The sequence below is a fragment of the Daphnia magna genome, linkage group LG1 (genome assembly GCF_020631705.1).
Source record: "Daphnia magna isolate NIES linkage group LG1, ASM2063170v1.1, whole genome shotgun sequence".
Lineage (NCBI taxonomy): Eukaryota > Metazoa > Arthropoda > Branchiopoda > Diplostraca > Daphniidae > Daphnia > Daphnia magna.
Window position 1 is genome coordinate 8,101,132 of NC_059182.1, and position 9,276 is coordinate 8,110,407.

The window sequence follows — 9,276 nt, forward strand, 5'->3', positions numbered from 1 at the left end:
TCCAGGCTTTACCCAACGGGGAAAAAGTTCAAAGGGACTATTTGGTCTGGAGCCCATCATCAAGCTCAGCTATTTGTTTTCCATGTTCTCTATTTGGAAATGGAAATTGTGGTTCTAGCGATAAATCTCTTCTTCTACGCTGAAACGGAAGCATAAAGGGTGGCTGGAGAAAGTTGAAAGATCGCGTCAAAGCACACCACAGCAACCCAGTTCATCAAAGTCATTACCTCACTTGGAAAACAGCCCAGTTAAATCTCACCGAACATAGCGGGATTGACTCGGCTATTCAAAAGGCACGATTTACGAGAAAGGGAACGGAAACTTTCTGGGAGCACTGGAAATGATTTCGCGTCACAATAAAGTAATGAAGAATCATCTAGAAACTGTCGCCCGTCATCAAAGGGAGGGATCTAGGATGCAGGCGCACTATCTTTCCTGGCGTTCACAGAACGAGTTTATTAACGAGTGTGCCGCATTGGTTCAAGGTGTGCTCTTGAAGGAAGTGATGGAAGCCGTTTACTATGCTGTTAGAACCGACGGGACGCCAGATGTGTTGCATACCGAACAGATCACTTTCATTCTTCGCTTTGTTCATTTCAATTCGAATAAGAAGATCTGGTAGGTAAAAGAGCGATTCCTATGCGTCGAAAATATGGGGAAAAAAAGAAAGGCGCAGAAATTGCAGAGCTGATTTGCAGCGTTTTGAGGAAAGCAAATATCGACTTGCAAAAATGTCGAGGCCAGGGATATGACAATGGGTTAAATATGGCTGGGGTTTACATTGGGGCTGAAGCGATTATTCTGCAGAAGAACCCTATGGCTTTTTATATTTCCTGTGGGGCACATAGCCTCAATTGAGCTGAAGTTAATGCTGTTGAATCCTGTGTTGAGATCAAGACCTTCTTTGGCAACATCCAGGCTCTTTACGTGTACTTCAGTTGCAGCCCAGCTAGATGGAAAATTCTACAAGAAGAAGCAGGAATCTCGCTTCACAAGCTCTCTGACATAAGATGGTCAGCACGCATCGCAGCAGTAAAACCGCTGGTAATAAAACCTAGAGGAATCATTGCTGCCTTGGAACGAACCGTCGATGAGTTAGACCTCATAGCGGACATGCTGAATCAAGCTAAATCCTTAAAGAAATTTTTTTAATCATTTGAAACGGTTGTCCTCCTGACATTTTGATACAAGAGCCTACAAGCTGTTGACGACGTTAGTCGTCTGTTACAGTCCGATTCCATTACCATTGATGACGAGGTCATTCTCATCCAACAACTATTGAATGACCTGGGCCTCACCGCTCATCATGGAAAGATATTTTGGAAGAAGCAAAAGTGGTGGCCGGACCTCTTGGTTTTAAAACTGAATTCGTTGCAAAACGCCAGAGATAAGCGAAGCGTTTTCACGACGAACCGTCAAATACGGCTCACTACCACGACAGTCCAAAGAAGGATTTTGAAGTCAAAATATTCAACGTAGGACTTTATCATCTCATTCAGCAATTTCAATCAAGATTCAATGTGGTGAAGAATGTTTCTTCTAGATTTTCATTTATTTGGCGTGCGGCTGAAGATTCCTTTTCCCAAGAAGAAAAAGCTCGTGAGTTGGCACAATTCTACTCCGCTGATGTGAAAAAAGACGATCTCATCGAAGAAATTTGCCATTTAGACCGGTTGAAAGAATCGTCTGTTTTCAGTCTTGGCAATTCTTTGAATCTCCTAAACCAAATATATTCCAAAGATCTACATCCAATTTTCCCATCTATATCCATTCTATTGCGCATTTTTATCACGATGCCAGTATCTGTCGCTGAAGGCGAACGATCGTTCAGTAAGCTGAAACTCATCAAAAACTACTTCAGGTCCACAATGGGACAAGAGCGCCTTTCAAGTCTCATGATTTTGTCAATTGAGAATGATCTCGCGAATTGTTTGTCACACGATGAGGTGATTTCAAATTTCGCTTCTAAGAAAGCGAGAAAAATGTGTTTGCAGTAAGGTATAGGCCGGCATTGGGTTGTGCCCTAGTAAAGCTTTTTGGGTTCAAAGTGGTGTGGTGTGATGCACTCATTTAAATCCCTTTATTTCTAGTGTAAAAAGGGTGCGAGTTACTTTAACGCATTATTCCCATTAAAAAACATGTTTCGTTATTTGCCAAGAAACTGCGTGTCATACACCCCTTTCATATTGGTCTAAACCTGGACATTTCCTAGGTAAAACCGTCCACTAAATTCCCAACTGAAATGATTGAAATAAATAGTTCACAAGTTTTCAGAACCGTTGTTGTCAGCGTTTTATTCCGGTGATACACACCGAGAACAGAATAGTCTTCTTATAAATATTCTAGGTGTACGCAACTAGTATTGCACGAAAATAAACCTGCATATCAGAACGACTAAATCCGGAAATAGTGTTGCTGTTTCCCACTAAGTTTTTCTGCGTTCTAATCTGGGTACTCACACTATATTGTAAAACCCCTACTTACTTCATCTTTAAGTAATTAGCTTTTACTTGATTAAGGGAAGCTGCGGACTTCGTTCGATGGTATATTCCCGTAAAATGTTAACATGATTCAAACAAGTCGATGAATGTCTCAAACGATTGGAGGCATACATACAGGCCGTAGCCGTATAGCCAGCGTCAAACAAAGACACAAATAAGACAAGTTTAAACGGGGAACGAGCAAGCCAGTAGCAGGTCGAATAAAGGACATGAAACTTGACTCGTGAAGGGGTGAATCAACACTAGACTGGGTGAACAGCCCAGCGTTGACTAACGAAGAATCACAATTGATGGGGTTTTATACGACAAACAAAGTCAACGCGATCACCAACGCAAGGTGAGCGTAATAAAAGGATGGAAAGGAAAATGACTTGTTTCCAGGAATGAGAGGGAGGATATTTTTCCAAGAAAAAGTGAGCTGATGCATTCCTTACAATATATGAAACAAAAATAGAAGGGAAATAAGCGGTTCGTTATACGCAGCTGATCCGGGTTTTAAGTACGACACTTGTTGTATTTCAATGAAAACGATTTTCGAAAAAGTTGTCGACAATGCCATCTATAGTTAAACGTGCTAAGAGGTTATATTGGTATATCACCTTTTTTGATAAGTGCGCGTAAAATTGAACCAGAAATGCATTTGTTTATTATTAACAAGTAAACAAACAAGATTCTTACGTGCGCCATTATATATAAATGAAATAACATACAAATTATTATATTTGAATTTTATATTGAAATACAGACAAGGTAAACTATAAATGGAATCAGGATAATAGAGTTAAACTCTAATGGTTAGTGATCAAATAGTATGGCGGATTGGTGTTACGAACCATTTTATATTGGATACATTAGTTAACATTATATCTGGCAATTTAGAATAATCAACCAACTTGTAAGGAACTGCGTACATTTTACATTGTTCATTATTTAAATTCCATTCACCGATGAGGTCATCAAGTTTTGAAACTAAAAATGTGTCGTAGTCCGATGACAAATAAGGCTGAACGCAAGCAGATTCTCTCACTTTAAAAAGGGAACCAATAATCAGAAACACCTTACTCTTTGGTGGGGACTCGATGAGATCTTTGCACACTACAATATTGCCATTTTTTAGTAAACCTATATTATTTGGATATTTGTTAGTTAGCACGAAATCAGGAAAAACCATTTTTCTGGTACCTTTCCATTCTGTAAATGTAACGACAATCTTTTTTCCGCTTTTATTAGCTTCCAGCTTCTTCAATTCAATGTGCAACTGCTTTGAAGAATTAATTATCATACCATCCACTGAAGTTGGCAATAGGTACTTAGACCTTTCAACTAACCTATTCCTAATTTGTTCTAGTGGCAAGTTCCCGGATGAAAGGATGTTCCTAAAAAACCTATAAAAATTTTCAAAAACGAATGCACTAAGTGCTTCTACCCCACAATCAAATTTTACTGCGTCTTCAGGTAAATGAGAGGATGCGTGAGTGGTTGGCCTGATAGGGTACCCAAAATCAATTAATGGTTGAACGTACAACTTCAAAACGCGGGACGCTTCTTTAATTTTGGCCGACGATATGGGAGAAGAGTCAAAGCCGCCAATAAGAAGCATTGCATATTGTAGAAAAAGAAGATTTTCCAATTTGTCGGCTTGTAAAATGCCACTTAAGACGGGTATCAAAATATACATCAACATATCTCGTATCTCATGATGCTTGTATTTCTTAACGCATTGACTTAGACTTCGAACATGCCTATCGAATTCAAAAGGCTTGCACAGTTTCAATAGTGCTAATCTCTGATCCACCTTAGCTAACTGCGATGAGCTTAATTTTCCTTCACTTTTTTTTCCGGCGATACCTTTCAGTCTCCCTCCTACGCACCCAGCATAAAACGTATGCATGGGTTCCAAAACGAAACCACTGACCATGGGGAAATTCAACTTATGGAGCGGGCTGAGATCGTGAAGACTGTTGATGTGTTCATCAAGGCAGTTGTCGGACTGGCAATATGTCAGGAAATCCTCGTCTGTTCGAGGGGATGCGTTTAATTCGAGAAATTGAATAGTTTTTTTTTGTTTCTTTTTCTTACTTCTACTAGAGTTAATGTCATACGAAACACCCTTTTGCACACATCTCTCACAGCTCCAGTATCTTGAATGGCCTTTTATCCTTTTTAAATAATAGCGCATGGGCCAATCAGCAATTACACATCGAAGCGACACTGTGAATTGACGACCCCTGGTGATGAATTCATCGTGATAGTTTGGATCCAGTCTGATTAACTCTTCTAAAACAGGAGATAAGAACTCGTTGATGTCTGGTTTTCCTTTAGAGTGCCCTACACCGACAATTATAGGAGATCTCATTTGTAGCACAATTGGTTTGTGTGATGACCGATCGGAAGACTCACTCACTGAATGAACCACAATGCAAATTGGAATGCATTCTGCTTTCTCGGAGTTGTTGAAAAGTTGTACACCATCTGCAGTTATGTCTGCTTCAAAATGAGGAATATTCATGGAAGACTGCTGAGTATCAGGTACTGCTCCTTCGCCTCTCAGAATTCTCCTAGCTTCTTCCATTACTGCTTCTCCATCAAGTTGTTCAACCTTGAATGTGAAGTAAAAATTATAACCTAAGTTATCTCAATGTGAATATAAAATTGAATCACATTTTACAATAATTTCCGAGATAAAATACACTACCTTTTTTCTAATACAAATTGGTATGCATTCCGGATTAGTTTTGAATATGGTCGCGTACTGCAATAAGTCGGAATTGTGGAAGTATGATCCTGGTGAGATTCCAGAAAGTGCATTTTCTAGACCGAAATGACAGTATCTTCCATTGCCGTTAATGTTTAAATCAATAACTGGAGGTAGTGGATATTTCTTGCTAAAGAATCCAATAGTTCGCTCTGTAGCAAAACTGAATTAAAATTTGCATGAACCAAAACATACCTTGTACTATTTTCACTTGTTGCAAATGGCTGGGGCATATCGCGCCCGTCAATAAACATAAGTTGATTACCAGAATTTTGAAGTGTGTCAAAATCTATGAGGGGTTTGTGTTCTTTTAGCAACTGAAGCAGGTACGTAAGGTGGCTTTTCTTTTGATTAGTGCTAGCGGCCCAATGTTGGAGAATGCGAGTGAAAGATAATATGTTGCTACTCAGTGAGGAACTGTCTGTCACATCTAAAACAGTCGCCCCTTGAAATCCATCATAATATGCATTATTCAATTGTTGGTTGTCATCTGACATTATGACATCTAAAAAAAAACAATAGGAGTTTGGGCTATAGAAATAAGGAATAGGATTGCATATTGCCACTTCTATCGTCTTCTTCGACAACTGAACTTCATAAATAATAGCAAAGAAACATGATTACCTGACGTTAAGAAATCCACAATTTTTTCGGCTTGATGCACATGTAAAGACGTTTTAACTATGCAATATTCTGGTTCGGGATTTGTTCTCATGTCAGAGTTATTCTCTATCACATCTTTCAGCATATCAACTTCCTAAATAAAATCATTCATTCAGGTAAATTGTTAACATAGAGTTAATAGCAACAGAAATTTAAATAAATACCAAATGGTTGAATGAAGGTTGTTTACTAATTTCTTTATTCGCTGTCGAGATTTCCATAGCAGGAGTAAATGATTGCTTTAATGCAAACAGTTCAGGCAATGTTGAGGACAATTCTTTCAAATGCGTCATAAATCTTTCTGAAACTCCGTTAGACATCCACTGCTGTAGTTCTTTAACAGCAATTCTTTTCATTTTTTGCCTATATTCTGGTGTCAGAAAATTGACTTTCACCTTTCTCTTTCGTTTAAGTTTACCACAGACCAGGAGGATTTCATCCACCTGTTCATCACTCACTAGTTCAAAACGATTATCCATGTTTTGTGACACGAAATAGAGAGAAAGTATAAATATTAATTGAAATTTCTTTAGACGTGTGAATGAAACGACTAAACAAGGTAAGACTGTCACACCGCCATGACAGTTTACTCATTCTATTCTGGTGCCGTGGAAACTGTGTAATTAACTTTCATGGCTTTGAAGTCCATACCTGCAGAGGACTCTAGTGTCGTAAGTTGGCATTTTTTAAATTTTTATAAAAATAAATTATTGTCACACCCAAATGAGCATTACCATAGTAGGTGTAAATAAAACATTATCACTCGGGAAAACATATTATTAATTTAAGGACATTTCAACAGTAAATGTATAAATTTACAATGTCATTATCTGTGATTTAACAAAACACACTCTAGGACACTAGGCGCCAAGTTTGTAGATGCAAGTAGATATCATAACGTAGGCCGCGGCGCACACTAGCTTTCTTTTGTTTTCGGACTACTCCCTTCTCTAACGTACGGTAGCAGACGTCACCCACGTTTTTCAATGCACATGCCACAGTTTAACGACTTAACGACTAAAACGACTACGAAAACTCTGTGACTAAAGTATATTAGTGATATTTTATTTTTTCAACGTATATTTAACCTCAATCTATTGACATGCAGGGAACCAATGTTTTTAATTTTAAAAGAATTGTAATGGAGATAATAGTACAACCAGGGCCGTCCTGTGAAAATTTGGAGTGTGCTTTTCAGGTACTTTGAAACAGCTTACCTAGAAATATTTGTAAAGTCAACTAATTGTGTTTATCATTGTTTCGTGGTGTGCACGATCTTCAGTTAGGGAGATTACGCATACATTGGAAAGGCAACTACAATATGGAAATTGACATGATGGATGGTGCTGACGGAGGCCTCATGCAAGGTTCGATGAAATATTTCTTGGTGAGAACTGTGGAAACCGATGAAGATTACAAAGAGAATACTTTCTACACCTGTGTCCCAACCACATGGATATCTAAATGCAAGCAGTTGATGTTGTATCCACCAGTGGGGCTCCATTTTGTTAGTGGCGTAAACATTGAACCTCCAAAATGGAGAAGCAATGTGTTTAAAAGGTTCCGTTTCCCCACTCCCAATAAGCTTGAATACGATATTGTACACATCCACAACCTTCACAAACCAGGTGAGATAGAATCAAGATTTATGCAAATTATATGTATTTTCTACACCCATTGATGTTTTATAGGAAGTCACGACCGAGTTCATAAATCAGCCGCTGCTGCCATGAAAGGCTCAAAAAATTTTGAAGATATCTTGAAATCCGACAACGAAGTTTCTTTAGGAAGAGGGGCTCGCCTAAAAATTAAGAAAAATTTCGACATTCCAGAAGCTAATGATAAACCAAAAAAGAAGAAAAAGACTGATGGAACAGAAAATGAAACAAGTTTGTCAATAAATAGGACGATGGATCCTATTTCGAGGAAGGTGGTTCCAGAAAATCAGAATGCTGAATTGTCTGTGCTAGTTACAATGCCGTACATGCCGATGACATTACGATTGATAAAGAAGCAATGGTCAATCACGACGCAGTTTTCCCTTTGCTAGAAGATGACTGAAATTTGGAAAATAGTGATTACCGGGGCCGCAGTGGTATGTAAATATTTCAATTACTAACATATTTTTCTGGTTTCTTGAAATGTGCATCTTTATTAGTTACTCATGTTGACCCAACTGATTGGGTGGGCCCGATTAGTCCACGACAAAATGACACACTCCTGGATATGGATACTCTAAAGCTAATCGCATCTGATTCCGTTCAACAAGGTGAGTTAAGAATAAATGAAAATGTTGTGTGTTTTATGCAAACAGAAACATTTGGAGAAAAAAAAACTATAATATGTCTTCCTTCTACCACACAGGCACCACTGATCGTACACTTATGCTATGTGTGCTAGAATGCTTACAACGGATTGCAGGAATGCAGAAAACAATGGATGGCATAAAAACAAAGTTGTCTGAAAAGTTCCAGTCTATTATTGAGAAGATGTGTGAGCTTGAGAACAAAATTAAAGAGGGGCGAAAGTTAGACGTCTTTAAGATGGCCAAAGAAGATTTCAGTCACCATAAATGTGTAGTAGAGTCCCACGTAAAGGAGTTGCCAGTAAAGTCATCACATGCCGTGGAGGCTTAAATGTTGCTTTGCGGGATGAGAAGCTCTCCGTTAGCCTGGTAACTAGCATTAAAAAAATTATACGTCAAAATCTAACGATCCATTGACGAATTTCAGGTTTTTTTATTCATACAAAAATTTCAAACAGCAAAGACAGTTAACTCATTTCTAAGGCTAATGTTTTCCTATTTAATTGCTGATTCAACTAGCAATTAAATGCAATGGAAAATGTGCCCAAGGGGAAAAGACGCTCGACCTGCATTAGCTGGATTGTATGACCTCCTGGCAGTTTTTGGAGGTTTTTCCGATCTTAAATTGTATGCTGTGTATTTTCAACCAACTATTGGTTTGGTTTAGTTTCTGTTAGCCATTTCGTAAAGAAGAAGGGGTGTGAAGTTGTCAAAGTAGCAAGACTTCAACAACTGGTTCGGGATGCCAGAAAAGTGAACTCAAGAGTATATCGGGCAAACAACCCTAATGAAGATCTCAATAATGACGATGATGGCATTGTCCCTGATACAACCCTTAATGCAATTCAAGATTCTGATGGTGTCCTTACACAAGAACACATTGATCAACTAAATGCAGCCGTAAACAAATTTTCCCTTTGATTTTTTTCCTTAGTCATCTATTGCAGGCCCCATTATGCGTTTAATTTATTATATTTCATTGGATAAATGCAATTGTGCTTTAGTTAAATTGTTTCATTTTCATCTGTTGACGCCTGAAATAAAATGACAGT

The 9,276-nt window shown here is 38.3% G+C and overlaps 1 protein-coding gene and 1 long non-coding RNA gene across 2 annotated transcripts; one reads left to right on the plus strand and one right to left on the minus strand.

The window, feature by feature from the left end:
- Positions 1-3,203: 3,203 nt before the first annotated feature.
- LOC116918132 lies at positions 3,204-6,498 on the minus strand. The gene is made up of 5 exons (XM_032923750.2): positions 6,084-6,498; positions 5,881-6,013; positions 5,452-5,761; positions 5,197-5,386; positions 3,204-5,100 (listed from the first exon to the last, which is right to left on the minus strand). The coding sequence occupies exons 1-5, from the start codon at positions 6,396-6,398 to the stop codon at positions 3,304-3,306; spliced, it is 2,745 nt and encodes a 914-aa protein (XP_032779641.2). The 5' UTR covers positions 6,399-6,498; the 3' UTR covers positions 3,204-3,303.
- A 330-nt stretch (positions 6,499-6,828) lies between these two features.
- On the plus strand, positions 6,829-9,276 carry LOC123470790. Its single transcript, XR_006644628.1, has 7 exons — positions 6,829-6,967; positions 7,028-7,117; positions 7,202-7,547; positions 7,611-8,014; positions 8,078-8,188; positions 8,284-8,593; positions 8,652-9,276. It is a non-coding gene; the product is annotated as an uncharacterized LOC123470790 (long non-coding RNA).